The 15694-nt window shown below is 43.8% G+C and overlaps 1 protein-coding gene across 2 annotated transcripts in view; it reads left to right on the forward strand.

Moving 5' to 3' along the window:
• Positions 1-15694, forward strand: part of mideasb (mitotic deacetylase associated SANT domain protein b) — a 31390-nt gene that overhangs the window by 13514 nt on the left and 2182 nt on the right. For both annotated transcript variants that reach the window (XM_036150588.1, XM_036150587.1), the window contains exons 3-12: positions 381-653; positions 1176-1518; positions 2342-2408; positions 4225-4367; positions 4664-4767; positions 7852-7927; positions 8307-8395; positions 10018-10161; positions 12269-12391; positions 14309-14502. In XM_036150588.1, the coding sequence (XP_036006481.1) occupies positions 381-653; positions 1176-1518; positions 2342-2408; positions 4225-4367; positions 4664-4767; positions 7852-7927; positions 8307-8395; positions 10018-10161; positions 12269-12391; positions 14309-14502 (1556 nt within the window). The remainder of the gene's footprint in view (positions 1-380; positions 654-1175; positions 1519-2341; positions 2409-4224; positions 4368-4663; positions 4768-7851; positions 7928-8306; positions 8396-10017; positions 10162-12268; positions 12392-14308; positions 14503-15694) is intronic.

A 15694-nucleotide genomic window follows, 5' to 3' on the forward strand; every position in this document is an offset into this window, starting at 1 on the left:
AAGGGCCCCCTCAGGGCCTAGTGTTTAGGTGCAGGTTAAACGCCGGCATGCTGTGTAGCTTACCCTGGGAGCCTAGTTAGAGTAGATTAGAGCATGAACCCTTTGAAACGCCAGGAAATCAAAATAGAAATCTATCTATCCTCTACCATAAAGACCAAAATTAGGTCGTTCTTAGCAAATGTGCTCAAGTTAAAGGTTGTGTTTTCATCTGTGATACTATGCTGCTGCAGTAAAAGAGCGGTCTATTTTAAGGCGTGTCTGGACCAGTGCTTCCTAGGCATCTGCATGCATGTTGTATATCCAGCTTCTATGTCATACGGTGATTTGAACAGCGGCCCTAACGCGCACCGTAACCTTTTTTCTCTGCCGCCTCTGATTAGGAGCCGCACAGGCCGTGGAGTCCCGCTGAACCGGAGGGCATGAACGCCAAGCGGCCCCGAGACGACAGCCTCCTCCCGCTCGTCATCCCCGTGTCCGTGCCCGTTCAGAGGCAGGAGCCCTCGTCCGCGGACAGGGACGGCGCAGCCCTGGCCGCCAGCTGGCCTCACAGGCCTCCCAGCCACCAGGAGCTCGGCCGCGCCGACCACAAGCCCTCTGTCATCGTCACCCGCAGACGCTCGCTCCGGAACTCCCTGTCGGAAAGTTCGGAGCAGGTGGGTGCTTGTCCTTTTTTTTTTTTTTTTTTTAAGTTTTCCATCATATCTTTTAATGTCATTATTGTTGTATGTTATGTAGGAATTTTTTTTTTATAAACTGAAGCGCTTCCTTAGAACTGCGGGTAATAATCCAGTGTCTTGTTGTCTTCATCAGTCTGGATTTCGGCTGTTTTAATTCCAGCAGCAAATCCTTGAATTCACGGCACACTGCCCCCTTCCCCCGGCCATATTCCATGTCGTCCCTCCCCCATTTTCTGCCTTTTCCCACATTCAGTTGTGGGGGTTTGGTGAACTGGATGCCCTGTCCCAGTTCAGGCAGATTAGCAGCACGGCGATGCTGTACATTGTGTACCATGTATTAAGGGGAGATTTTCTATTCTAGCGCATACAGCAGTTTTAGGGAAACTGCTGTATGCGCTTTCATTGCTTTGCGTACTCTGGTGTTTTGTTTCAACCCAAAAGCCTTACCGTACACAGAAAAGCTGCAGAGATTAATTATTTCGCCTCTCTCCACTCCAGAACGACGGCACAGGGGGAGAGAGGGATGACGACGGCAAGAAGTCCAAACGGCGTCCCCGGCCGGAGCCTCTCTTCATCCCGCCGCCCAAGCCCAGCTTGTTCATCGCCCCGCCCGTCTACTCCAGCATCACGCCCTACCAGAGCCACCTCCGCTCCCCGGTCCGCCTCGCCGACAACCCCATCACGATGCCGCCGTACACGCCTCCGCCCATCCTCAGCCCCGTCCGGGAGGGCTCGGGCCTCTACTTCTCCACCTTCCTCTCCTCGGCGGCAGGCGGCGGCGGTCCGGGCCTGCCACCTCCCGCCACGCCCAAATCGGCAACTCGCAGCTTGTTGCGTTCCAGTGAGTGCGACGGTATCTTGTCGCCTGATTAGCCGCAGGACCCATCAGATGTAACCATATGAGGATGGCTTACAAAAACTAATCTTATTTCACAGCTAGTCTATGTTTGAATATTACATGTAGGCAGTGGCGGTTCTAGACCAAATTTACCAGGGGGGCCAAGGTGGGGCCAGTGTTTTTTCACAGGGGCACTGAACAAAAAAAAATAAAAATAAAAAAATAATAAAATGGCAATATTTAATATTTTAATATTTATATTTGAAAACTTTGCCCCAAGCTCAATACAGCTAAAGCAAAATGTGAAATATCTTAAGTTTTAAATAATTTTTAAGCAGAGTAAAACTGTATAGGTAAATAATAATAATAATAATAATAATAATAATAATAATAATAATAATAATAATAATAATAATAATATTGGACAAAGTGACCAATCAGTTATGGTTTCTTTTCCATTGCAAATAATTATGAGAAGTGTATTTAATATCATGTCTTTACTACAGGGGCCAAAACAGGGGCCAGGACCATTTCTACAGGGGCACGGGCCCCTGTTGGCCCCTGTCTAGAACCGCCCCTGCATGTAGGTTTCCTATCAGATGAGAGGTTTTTTTGTGGCCTTATCTGGCAGTGGGGTGGGTCTGGTTACCTTACAGCGTTGGGTCAGATTTGCAGCACTGTTACAAAATTTAATGATGTAAACATTTGCGTTTGTGCAGTTCAGTTTGAAAGAAGAAGAAGAAGAAAGCTGTTGTTTAGATTGAAGGTATGAGTAGCATGGTGTCGTTTTGTTCCCTGACTGTGTTTTTGTTTTGCTGCCCTTCAGACAGCTGTGACATCACACCGCCGGTTTTGTCCGCCATGAGCGAGACCACTCCAGTCTGCATAGAGCCGTGAGTATCTTCTCTCAACCTGGGGCGGAGTGGTTCTGAAGGCCTGTCTGACGTTTTCAGAGAAACGAACCGCTCCTCTGAAGCTTGCATTATCCTTGCCGGAGGAATAGCCCCGCCATCAATTATTCACGACAACAACTGGTTTGAGTCATGAGTCGTCTCGAAGGAGAACGCCGGTTCTCGAAATTCTAAACCCGTCGTTTTGATCTGACCGCGCTCTGCGCCACTAACGCCGTTCGACCGTCTGCTCCTTCATCCGGCAGGAGAAAGAGAGACGGCGTCTCGTAAATTTGATTACCGCCTTAAAGCAACGGGGTCTGTGTTAGGGAGGTCCTGATCAGATTTTTTTCCCCTCCAGATGTTTATGCATTTGTCAATACCCAGGCCCACTGATGCTTCGTAAAAAATCAATGCCTTTCACATGCTTGAACACACAGTAGCTTAAAGTGCACACTAAGCCTCGTCAGGGTTACACGGCGTACATTAGTGCTGTGATTATGACCCGATTCAGTCCAGTTCATTTATATAGCATCCATTCACAACAAAACATCCGACTAATGGAACAGAAATCAATCACGTAACTCGTTCATAGATGACGTCCCGTCCCATCTGAAGTTCTTTTATTATTAAATCTATGTCTGACTCGACACGTACGGCGATATTTGGGGTCGGGACTGTCACAAAACCAAACTTATACATGCTTAAGAGCAGCAGGTATGAGTTGTTGTTACATAGGCCATGATTTAATATGATTTAACCTTTACCAGCTGCAGTTTAACACAATAAATATGACTGTAATAATCTGTCGCTTCATTGTTCTCTAGACATCCTCAGTGCGTTAGTCGAGTTTTCAAAGGAGTGTTGGGGGGGAAAAAGCGTTTGGTTCACAATTTTGAGTTGGAACGTTTTTCTTTTGAGACCTGAATTCTTTCTCCGTTATCTTTCTGCAAAGCCATTTCCTGACCCTTAATGGGCAGGACCAAAGAGTCCCGACGCTGGAACACATTTAAAGTGGAGATTTCGCAAGCAGAGCAAGAATCAGAGATTTGAACGCGCTCGGTTTATTTGTAAGTTAATTAAAGGTGATCATCAGTTTAAACCTCGAGCCTTTGTTAACTGAGAGGTAAAATCCGTGGCGGGCGTGTCAAGAGGGGTGGGCTTGTGTTTGTTACTGCATCAACAAAGGGCAGCAGTTTACGGCGTCGCATTGTTCAAGCCTTGGCCTGACTGATGCCATCTGCTCACCTAATGTACACGAAATACGCTCTTCGGCAAGCTCACGAGCAATGCAAAGGAGGACGGGGCAACCGTGACAGCAAATCGAAGTAAAACACAGAAACCATTTCCCAAAAGTACAATATTTTGGTAGAAAATAGTTTATTTTGTTTTTATATTGTAGTTGTTAATGCTCCAAGCAGGAGGGCCTCCCCGATTTCTTCATGACTTTCCACAAAACAACATTAATATGCAAAGAAGCTCAAGAGTTTTATTTTAAAACTCCAGATCCGTGCGGATGACTGGCCTGTTGCTGCAGCAGCCAACACAGTCGATCTGATTGGAAAGGGTAAATTGTTTGGATAAACCTAGACATATATATACATTTTTTTTTTTTTATTATGTAGAAGCCCCATATTAGGAAAATAGGTGACTGAGCACAGCTCTACCACATGGCTCGCCATCTACCACTATGAGTGAAGCTGACCCAGAAATCAGACAGCATAACGTGCAACAGGAAAAAATAACAACGTTTCAAAAAAACCCAACTCTTGTAGTCCCTGATGTATTTGATTTAGATGCTTTAATCTCATCTCGCCAGACGAATAAATATCGGGTCGCGGTACCAGGCGGAGGTGCCAGAGCTGAGGCAGAGGTCAGCTGTCGAGCTGGATCGCCATCGAGCCGAACTGGTTTGGGCTCCACCGTCCGAGCTGGAGGAAAAACCAGACTTCCAGGGCAAAGGTGAGACAGACAAGCCGATAATGTGAAAGTGTAAAAATACCTGCATGTTGATGCTAGACTAAGGATGCTTGTGTACAATAGTTAAATATTCATTGTGTTTTTTTTTTTTTTTTTGTTTTTTTTTTTGTTTTGTTTTTTTGTATGGTTGTTGTAAAACAAACCTGACCATGTGCCTTTTTTGTTTTTAAATATAAATCATCAAAATCATCTTTTGTCGTAGAAACGCGGTCAGAACAAATGCTGAAACTGCAGTTGCTGTGGTTGTCATAGCTTTTTAATCCTATTGTCTCTTCCAGTGGACGGTCTCATGCACCTGGCCTGTTCCAGTGTCTTGCATGGAGGAGGCACCAACCAGGAGTTGGCACACCATTGTTTAAACGAGTGCAAAGGGGACATAATGGTAAGTGCAGCAGAGCAGGCCGTACTGAGCCAGCGCACAGCACTTTGTGTGAATGCTAGAAAAAATGGGCAGCTATGGCTTTTCCTGCCGTGTGGGGAGGTTTGAGACGTCCGACAAGTTTGGAATGTAAAAATCTGCTAACATTTCTGGTTTGTTTGAGAAAAATTTAAAGAGCAGTTCAAAAGTCTTCGTCCTGGCTTTTCTTTATGTGGTTCAAATAGAGCAAATCTGGTGTTCTTGTTGCTCTCCCAATGTAGCCATCCGATTAATATGTAAAATCTTCATGTCTAAGTTGATCTCAGTGAAATCTGGCTGTGCTGCGAAGGCCTCAGAGTTTAACATCAGTGAACAAACAGAAACAGAAACAACAGAACTGATGTGGAGAAGTTTAAAACCGGGGTTAGGTTATAAATCAGTATCCCTGAACGGCTGTATTTATTCTGGGATTCAGTGACCACAGTACATGCAAAGGCAATGTGTTGAACTGGATTTTATTTCTGGGCATCGGGGTTAAGGGGGCGCTATATAAATGGACGTCCCACTTTTAGGCTTTTTATTTGTAAGAAATTGTAAAATTGATTTTTATTCCTCTTTTGTCCACACTCGCGCACAATATTGTGTTGGTTTGTCACATCAAAACCCAATAAAATGCACTCTGAAGGGGTGAGTGGTGGCCTAGTGGTTAGAGCATTGGGCTTTTGTCCCAGAGGTTCTGGGTTCAACTTCCACAATCTGCCACTTTGGGTCCCTGAGCAAGACCTATAACCCCTAATTGCTCCCCAGGCGCCGCACAGTGGCAGCCCACTGCTCCCCAAGGGGATGGGTTAAGATGCAGAAGTGAATTTCTCCATTGTGAGATCAATAAAGTTCAATTATTATTATTATTATTATTATTATTATTATTATTATTATTATTATTATTAATTATTGCACTATCTGCCACTTTGGGTCCCTGAGCAAGACCCCAGATTGCTCCGCACAGTGGCAGCCCACTCCTTCCCAAGAGGATGGGTTAAATGCAGAAAACAGATTTCATTGGAATGTATGTTGCCATGAGAATAAAGGTGATTACTATTATTATCATTTTAAAAAAGTATTCATTGCTACGTTAACATTCATAGACCTCGGCTGGTCAATGTAAACCAGTAGAATTCATTGCTAGTATATATAGACACTCCTGCAGCCGTTTTTCCACGTTTTACAGCTGTAGCAACGATATAAACAAAACTTTTGGACGATTGCCCGTAAGCAAAAGCAATTTTTAATTTTTTTTTTAATTTTTTTTTTTTACAATTTCGATCATCTTTGTATTTAAGCTTTTTATTTATTTGTCCCTAAAATTATGTGATGAAATTTCATTAATGGCATAACTTTCTTTGAAGTTAACCTGTCATGTCAAGGAAACCAAGCAAAAATATATTTTTCTAGCCGTTTTAGTGTGAACTAAGACAGTCACATGAATCAAAGCTTGTTTTTTTTAGCGAAGCGGTTCAAATATTCAGAGTTGGACGTTTTCTTGCCTCGGTTTGAAATTACCACCAAACCAGCCACATGTAAACATGAGGTTTTTTAATAAATCCACTAGATCTGTTTTGCAAGCGTCGCCTGCCTAATTCGATATCTCCTGTGCTCCGCCTGCATGTAAATGTGGGCATCGCCTGTCCTCAGATGAGCTCGTTCCGCTTGTCGAACGGAAGTGACTGATCTATAGATTTTCACTTTGCTTTGTGCCGAAGCTCTGTGGTGATCTGAGATGACTGTGATAGTAAACCTGTTCGGTAGCTCATACCCCCCGAGGCATCTCTGCAGCGTGATGTGTGCTGCAGAGAGCCATTTCAGCGTTCAGTTGATCAGTGAAACTGGATTTTTAAAGGGATTTTTCGTGATGCGTCACATGCACGCCACGGTAGTCGCAGGCACGTGCGAGCGAGACTGAACGAGGGGCCAGTTCATCGCAGGTTTGGAGGATTTAATGTCAAGATAAAGACCTAATTCGTTATTACCGAGGTGAAAATAATCCTAAAGTTCCAGAACCGTGCAGCCATTCATGGTGGTTCAAAGCTGATGGATCTGCCCCACCCAGGCTGCAGAATTAAAAAAAACCTCTGCCTCATTCTGATTGCAACATAATTAGGCCTTTAATGACACCAGTGGCTCACATCAAACGGCTACTGAAGACATTTTTCAGTGGCTGGACCAAACAAGCAACATGAAGCTCAACCTATCCTAATGAGGTTAAAGGATGGTTATTGGTAAAAAATTGCGAGGTACTTTCCCAGTTCAACAGGAGAGGATTGTACGAGATATCAAGTGTGATGTTGTTCAGATTAAACAGAACTGACTGTGGCTTACAAAAGGATTCAAACCCTCGTTTAAGATCGTTCCGTGTTGAGCTCAGTTCATCTCTCGGTATTCTCGCCACCTTTCCATAAACGGAGCTGAGTAACCGCAAATCTGAATCCCATAAAATGTTGTAGCATAAAGGAAAAAAAAGTTTGTTTACATTTTTTGTATTTTTAGTAACTCGACACTCAATCTCGACACTCAATTGCTCTGTAAAACAGATCTTTATTAACGCACTTGCTTCTGCGTAATGAGAGTAAGACTTTAAAATGATCTCATAAACGATATTTGATCAGAACTCCAGGTCTTTGTCTGGACGTGGCTTGAATTAAGATCTTAACTCGGCACTTAGAGCATTAGAGACGTCCATGGCCGGATGTCCTCGCAGCCTGATCCCGAGCTCTGAGTGCTTTATGGTGCTGCAGGTGGAGATTTCGGGCCCTAGCGACCAGCACCGGTCCAATGTTGTCTAGGAAACTATGAGGGGGGGGGCGGCCCAGGCGGGGGCAGTCAAAGCGCCCACTCTCTGCAGCAGTTTGGCTCAAACTGCCTATCTTCCTACAATCAGGCACCTTCAGATGGTTTTCTCTGAAAGAGAACAGAGTTGATTCTCACTCTTCTCCCTGATGGAGATAAACCGCACTGTGGCGTTTGAAGCAAAAACGCGTGGTTAACCCGACTTCTTGCTGTCTCTAAATCTCCAGCCCCTAATCATATTTAAATGCCACTTTTCCCCCGCAGGCTGCCCTGTCGCTGCTGATGCTGAGAGATCCCATCTTCCCCAAGACTCATCATCTGTCCAGCTACCACTACTCAGGTAATTTCCTGCATCGCTCTGGTACCCCCGCTTTTTCCTCCCCCTTCCTGTCCTGCCTCAAAACGGCTGCAGCCGCGGCAGCGTCCCGGTGCCTCTGATGACCGCGGAGGACCGGTAGGGTAGATGTAAGCAGGGTGGAGGGGAATGCAGCATGTGGTTAATCCCAAGCAGAAGAAAGGAGAGCCTTTGTTTATCCAGTGATTTATTATTTTTTTGATCGCATGTGTGCTTTTTAAAAATGGGGGCTGTGACTCAACTTGTCACCGTCTTCATGCGGCCTCATTCTTATGCAGGCGTAATTTTAGAAGAGTGAAAGTGCTTGTTTTTTTTTAAATCTCTTTCCCTTTCTTCTCTGCTCGCCCCCCCCTCCCTCGTGCAGGATCAGACAGCTGGACGGCAGCTGAGAGGCGCCTGTTCAACAAAGGCATGGCGGCGTACAAGAAGGACTTTTTCATGGTGCAAAAGCAGGTATGCGTGAGCGTGCGCTTGGTCTCTGCAGGAGAGGAAAGTTTCTGAGTCTCGCAGTGGCAACGAAAGGCCGCCGAATCATCTTCCGCGCGGAACAGGAACACATGATAAATTGTGTTCTTTGCCCGTCGCGTGGGCGGAGGAAAGGGAAATACAGTTTACTGTGGAACAGCGTTTCCGTTTCTGTTTCGATTGTTGCTCTGTCATTGTCAAGCAAAGTTTTTGCTTTTCCACGAAGGCGCAGCAGAATTTAAATTGGTGCATGTTTATAGCGTCACGGTGTTGATGGCTATGTGGGTTGCACAACCAGTCTTTGCTCTATTACAGTGTGCACCACATGTATAATTACAATTTTGTATCAAATCCTGCAAAAAAACAAAACAAAAACAACAACTGATAAGATCTTTGCAAATTTACTGATTAGAATAAATTTAAGTTTGGCAGACTTCACGTTGATTGACACTTTAGTGTAAGGCATCTTGGTTACTTTAAACGAGCAACAGCCTTTCTTTACAATAGAAAACCCCTTAAAATACACACCACTGAAAAACTTTAGCGATCATACCTTTAAGTACAATTATATAGTGGGGAAATATTCCATGTTTAAAACTAGTCACCAGTTCCATAATCATTACTGCCTCTGCTGCCTATGCCTAACTGTTTTACAGCTAGGATAACAGAGTGGTCTTCGTTTATAACATTTCACAGAAGTTGAAGATAGAGGGAGAGGGATCTTTCTTTTACAAGCTCTCCCTGGACCGCCCAGAGTCCAGGGTTCTCCCTTATGCTCCCCCGCAGGTTTTCTATTGGGTTTAGGTCTGGGGACTGAGAGCCAAAGAAGGAGGTTAATTCTGTGTCTGTTATACGGTTTCTCTTTTATTTTGACCATATGTTTCAGATCAACATCTTGCAGACATATTTTCAGTTTTCAGGCTGAGGCCTCCAGATTTCACTGAAAATGTCAAAATTCAAAGAGGCTTTCAGGGCCCACAGCATCACAGATATACACAGTTGTGGTTAAACTCCCAGCGGCGTTTATCACACTCCTCATGTTTATGTTTGTGATCGTAGGACAGGAAAGGCTTTTTTTTTTTTTTTTTGCATCATTCCCAAACATGTAGATGGTCTCTATTGATGGTTATGGAGACTTTAAGCTTTGGAGATTATTATTTTTAACCTACCTTATCGTACTGCTCACTTTGCCGTGGTGGCAAGATGTTTCCCTATCAAGCCTAGTCATGAGCAAAGTGTAATTTAAATAAATGCCCCAAAGGTACGTTCACACTGAACAGGAACAAGGTCACTGGGGCAAGAGATTTACATGTTATCCCTGTATAAAGGCGCATTCAGGAGCGAATGAATGGTCTGTGATGCTAACGGCACACGCTGCCTGGTAAAGTGTGATGGCCTCTTTATGTAAATAATATAATAAATGTAAATAATAACAATATTATTAGTAAATAATAATAATGTAAAAAAAGAGTGTGGCAAATATAGTAGTTAAACTAATACTTACAAAAATAATTTATCTCTGCACAACAAAAAATATGAATATCTGGAAAAGTATCCATCTTAATTATTAAAATACACAAAAAGTGTGAAACGGCGTGTGTGGTTTACAGGTGACTACTAAGACCGTGGCGCAGTGCGTGGAGTTCTATTACACGTACAAGAAACACGTGAAGATCGGCCGCACCGGAGCGCTAATATATGGCGAGGCCGAGCCTTTGGAGAGCAAGACCACAGAGGAGGAACTGAACCACAAGGTCAGTCACATGAGAGATCCATGAGATCTGAATCTTTTAAATTGTGGTATGAAAAACTACTCATTTCTGCAAAAGATAAAAACAAAAACAAAACCTGAATAAAGCAGAATGAATCTTTTAGAAACTTGTGTTCCAGATCAGTCTGTAAGCATTTAGTCTCCCAACAGCTGTTATAATTAAAGCGTCGGCTGTATGAATAGGCTGTCTATGCTGCAGTCAGTAGATAAACCCGTCTCAGTTTTTCTCTAGGGTAAAAACTTGACTGTAACGCCATGGTACTAAGTCAATAACCGTACCCTTCTTATAATATAAACGTTAAAGGAGCCCCAGTTTCTGATCTGTTTCTTGTAAATCTTAAGCCTGCTAAAACAGATTTTTAGCCAGTTCTAAGTTCTCTTAGAAAAGCGTGATATATGAAGATATAAGAACTGCATTCTACATATCGTCACCTTCCTAAAATAATGGCCTAAGATTTTTTTTTCTTCAGAAAACACAGAATAATATGGTCATAAGTTGAGTTAATTTAGGCAAAATGATAGTTTTTTGGCAAAATTGAATTATGCCAATATTTTAAAAGTTGTTTTTTAACCTTCCTGATCTGTTGGATCACGAGTTATTGTTAAAAAAATTTGGAACAGGGGTGACGTCACATGGTGTGTATGAGAGAGCAGTCGGTTCTAAAACAAGGTTTTAATATCAGTAGTAGTGTTACTAAAGCTGCTGCCTACCTATTTATTGCCTGGAGGTTGTAGATGCCTACCATAACTCTGACTCTGATTTCCAAAAGGCTGGCAATATTTCCAAACCCAGCATGTTACTAACCTGACTCTAGCCAGATTGATATCGCTCCGCCTAGCTTTACTCACATCCATCTGGGACATCTCCCATAGAAAGTGATTTCTCCAACCAATTTTATTGTCCGGCCAATCAGGACGCAGGGCTGGAGTTTCATAGATGTGACGTAGTGGAGGAGCGGCCGTGACGTGAGACTGTTTTGATTAAGACAACAATGGCGGCTCGCATCGAGGAAGCAAGCGTTAACATTGATGCTATTTCCTCCGTGTTGTCCAATCTATCTGATATTGTTTCATTGAAAGAACATCAGAGAACGGCTCTGAAGGCTTTTGTTGGTGGAAACGATGTTTTTGCCCTTCTCCCAACCGGATTTGGCAAGTTTTGTTTTCCGGGACGCGTCCGTGGCGGAAATCTTGTCGGTTAGCGGTTAGCGCGAACCATGTTAGGAGGCCTTTAGTCCTCAACACAGTCGGCCCGGGATCGACTCCGACCTGCGGCGCTTTGCCGCCTGTCTTCCCCCTCTTCCTGTCAGCTCACTGTCAATAAAACGCGTGCCACTAGAGCCGCAAACACATAAAAAAAAAAAGTTTTGTTATTTCCTGCGTCACTCTCAACAGCGTCACGGATTGGCTTCGGTGTGAGTGGTTGAAATAGCACATCGATAAAGATGACAGACAAGTGGCTTATCCAATCATATGCAAGGGTTTTTGATAAGGCCCAGCCTTCTGAAACGCCATTCCTATGGATCAGTCTCAGATGGATGTGAGTGAAGCTAGGCGGAGCGACATCAATCTGGCTAGAGTCAGGTTAGCATGTTACAGGACAGAAAAAAGATCTGTCCCTTTACTGTACGTCATTCAGCCTTCCTGTTATCTGCATAAAATCTCGCTCTCTCTGCGTGAAGTAGCTGCTTACATTTCTGTGCCTCTTCTGACTTCAGTTGTAAACACCTAACCTGGTAGTGCTTAGTATGGTGTGTTTCCGATTAGAAAAATATAATATATTTGTGTTTGCGGCCAGCCAGTCCCCGGTCGGAGCCAATCAGCCTGAAAATCAACCTCATTCTGTTCACATGCTGATTTTAAGCATGTCTCTCCAATTAAGAACCACCCTTCATCCTCACTGTATGTAGTGCATACCGTTTTAAACTAGGGCAAAAAAAGAACGTAAAGCCACTGTTGAAGTAGGCGATCCACCAGAGACTAAACGTATACCTCTCAAATACTTTCATGGGCACTCAGGAAGATGGATCTCTCCTGCCTGAGCCATGCGTTTTATTTGCTGTTTTTTTTTTTTCTTTTCTTCCTTGCAGGCCTCTCAAAGACTGGAGCCGCCGCAGCAGGAGGAGGACAGCAGGAAGTGGGACAGTTCAGCTGACAGGAAACAGGATGTCTGTTCCACCAGGGTGACACACACGCTGCCGTCCACGGAGAATGTAAGTGTGAAGTGACCAGCTCTGGATGAAGCAGCTATGGTCTGACTTATTGAGCCAGGAAGAGTAGCAGCCGATCAGGACGGGAGTGTTGGTGTTCAGCAGCATGAAGAAGTGGGGGGGTTTGAGAAGCAATTTGATCCTTTGATTGCCTGTTTTCCATCACAATTCGTCTTCCGTCAACCTGAATCCAGTCGATTGTGACAATTTGGACTCGATTCAGCTTAAAGCGTTTTATGATGTGATTCGCTTTTTGCAGACCTGAATTATATTGTTGATAATCAATGGGCAGGATGACAAAAATATGTGATGAGACATAGAAATCCAACACTTCTTTAGAAGAACTATTGATTAAGATGAGCGTATTGTGCATATTGTGTTTAGTTAGTCCAAAACACATTTTTATAAAACCATTGAAGTTGGGGTGTACCTCTTTTTTCCCCCTTTAATTTTCTGTAAGTCCATGTGTTTTTGCACAGGATAGTTGTTTAAGTAATCTTTTAAGTGAAACGGGAACACATTTACAATCATTTATACTCTCTGAATCATGTTGGAACGTGCACCTTTTACTGTAAATAGACCAAGCCTAAGGCTCCACAGCATACTTGTCATAATTTTGACACAATGCTCCAGGGGTTTTCTGGGTGAAAACCGTGAACCTGGTGGTGCGGGCGCTGGATCTGCTGCCCCCCGCTGGAGTTTAGTGTAAATAACTTCAGCCTTCAGGGCACCTATCTGCACCGTGAAGGGAAACGGTGACTAAGCAGGAAACCTTTGTACTTGTCCTGTTGATATTTTGTTGCCGATATATGCTGTTTTGTTAAAGTCTCCAAGCTTATGTGTTTGGAGACATGTCTGCACGCAGTCTGGAAAAGTGTACGATTACTTTCTGAATAAGTACACAAATAGAAATTGGAGAGTAGAAAAATATTTATGACTCCGGTCTTTATTCTCATTGCCAGCTTGTAAATGTTTCGTTCGTCTGTCTGGTCGTTTAAGAGTCCATACATTTATTAGTGCAGTAGTTCTCAAAGTAGGGGGTCTTAGTGTAATTGTGGGGTGGTTTGGGGGGTGTTGAGCATGATAAAAACGGAGTGGAAAAATTACCAATTTTGAGAGGTTATTTAAAAAAATATATATTAATGGCACTGATGAATTCTATTAAACAGTAAAATAGACAATTAAACTTAAAGCAGTTACACTTTAAAAGTGGTAGTTTTGTGATTTAAAGAAGAATGCAGTTTATTTTATTCTGTGTTTTACTGTAGTGGGGTTTGATTGGTTGGAGGGGGGCATAAAAACTTTCTTTTAAATCACTGGGGGGCCCATCAAGAAAAGTGTGGGAACCACTGCATTCGTGTATCCATCCATCCATCCATCCATCCATCCATCCATCCATCCATCCATCCATCCATCCATCCATCCATCCATCCGATTGTAAACCCTTCTATCACTTATATTATCCATCCATCCCATTTTCCATCCATCCATTCAGATAAAAGTCTGACTGTTGAACTGCTGAACTCTAAACTGGACTCTGCGTCACATTTGCATCTTTATTTGGCACTGCCTACGTTGCCGAACTTTTATTATCCATTTAAATAGTACACAACTCAACATTTACTGGATTTTTGCACATATTATTTGCACTGCACAATACTTTTGCACACATATGCCTTTTTGCACATAAACAATGGTTGAACATTCTCTGCACATTGTTCCCACACACTGTTTTTCTCCTGCACTGTTACATTCTGATCACTGCTGCACTTTATATTGTAATGCTGCCTTATTCCACCTGCAATCCCACTACACTGTCGTAAGCTGTGTGCAATGAAATTTTGTTCTGTATGCACTCAAAATGAAAAAAAAAAGTCTAAGTCGTGGACTAAAAACTTCTCTTTCATTGCCTCTCTTTAGCCCGGTACCGTCCTCATCATGAAGCCCAAGGAGGAGGTGGGGAGGGAGCAGCCGTTGTCGAGGGTCATCCACCACGCCCAGCCACCGCCAACCAAGCCGCGCTTCGACGGCAACGTGCGCAAGCCCAGCCCTCCGTCGGCCAACAAAGTCTCCACGGGGCAGGAGGGGGAGTTCCCCTGTAAAAAGTGTGGCAGGTCAGTGATCAGAGGTGTCGCTCCGCTAGCGCTCTGCTTACTGATGGGAGAACCAGCAGGAAATGCTGCTGCTTCGATTGCCCTCCTGGAGTATGAGTCAGTAAACAGAGGCGAGCGTTTCATGGTCCGTGTTTGAAAGAATTACCCTTCCTGTCATGCTTTGGTTGGATAACAGCTTGTCCTCTGGCAACACCGGTTCTGTTGCTGCCAACTGTGTCCTAGCAACTGAAGTGCAGAGCAGATAAGGCACATCTCGCCTCTCATCGATCCAGCTCTGCCTGGTGACTTGACGAGGGCTGCTCTCGCTCTTTTAAAGCGCCCAACGGGCTCAGCGCGTCCTCATTAGAGGTGATCATGTTCTTCAAAGGATCTGAATACACTATACTGCCAAAAAGATTTGCTCTTGCATATGGATTTAAGTGATATCCCATTCTTAATCCATACGGTTCAATATGACGTTGGTCCAACCTTTGCTGCTAAAGCAGCTTCAACTCTTCTGGGAATGCTGTCCACAGGGTTCTGGGGTGTTTATGGGTGTTTTTGACCATTCTTCCAGAATTACATTTGTGAGGTCAGACACTGGTGTTGGATGAGAAGACCTGGCTCTCAGTCTCAACTCTAAGGCTACGTTCACACTGCAGGGAAATGCGATCCAAATCTGATATTTTTGCCCATATGCGACCCTTTTCCATTTTTTTAATGGCTAGTGTGAACAGCCCAATTCTGATCTTTACACCGCCCCCAAAAACCTGATCTGTGATACTTCCATATGCGGTCCTAACCCGGATACGTATCGGATATTTTTCAAAGCATCCACAGTCTGAACGCTCATGTTACATTTTATCCGTCTTTCACGTCACTCTCCTGTCTCCAACTACACATCCACACTCAGTAGCAGCAGCTAGCTCTCCATAGGTCATTGTTAATAGCTGTGCTGCTTTCTTCTTGCTTCATCTTGCTACGATGTGGTCTTAATATTGTTGACTCTCATTGCTCAACAGCTTTCTAATAATAGCAAGGAAAGATGCCGGCCGGTATCCGTGTTTTTTTTCTATTTGTTTTAAACAAAACCTTAGTTAACACTTCTAGAAATAATCACATTCACCATTATTTCTGTTAACAGCACGTTGCTGTATGACGTCTCCCTCAGTTGTCTGCACATTTAGGTCGCTTTGCGGTCTTGAACCGTTCG

This window comes from Fundulus heteroclitus, chromosome 19, assembly GCF_011125445.2.
Source record: "Fundulus heteroclitus isolate FHET01 chromosome 19, MU-UCD_Fhet_4.1, whole genome shotgun sequence".
NCBI classification, from domain to species: Eukaryota; Metazoa; Chordata; class Actinopteri; order Cyprinodontiformes; family Fundulidae; genus Fundulus; species Fundulus heteroclitus.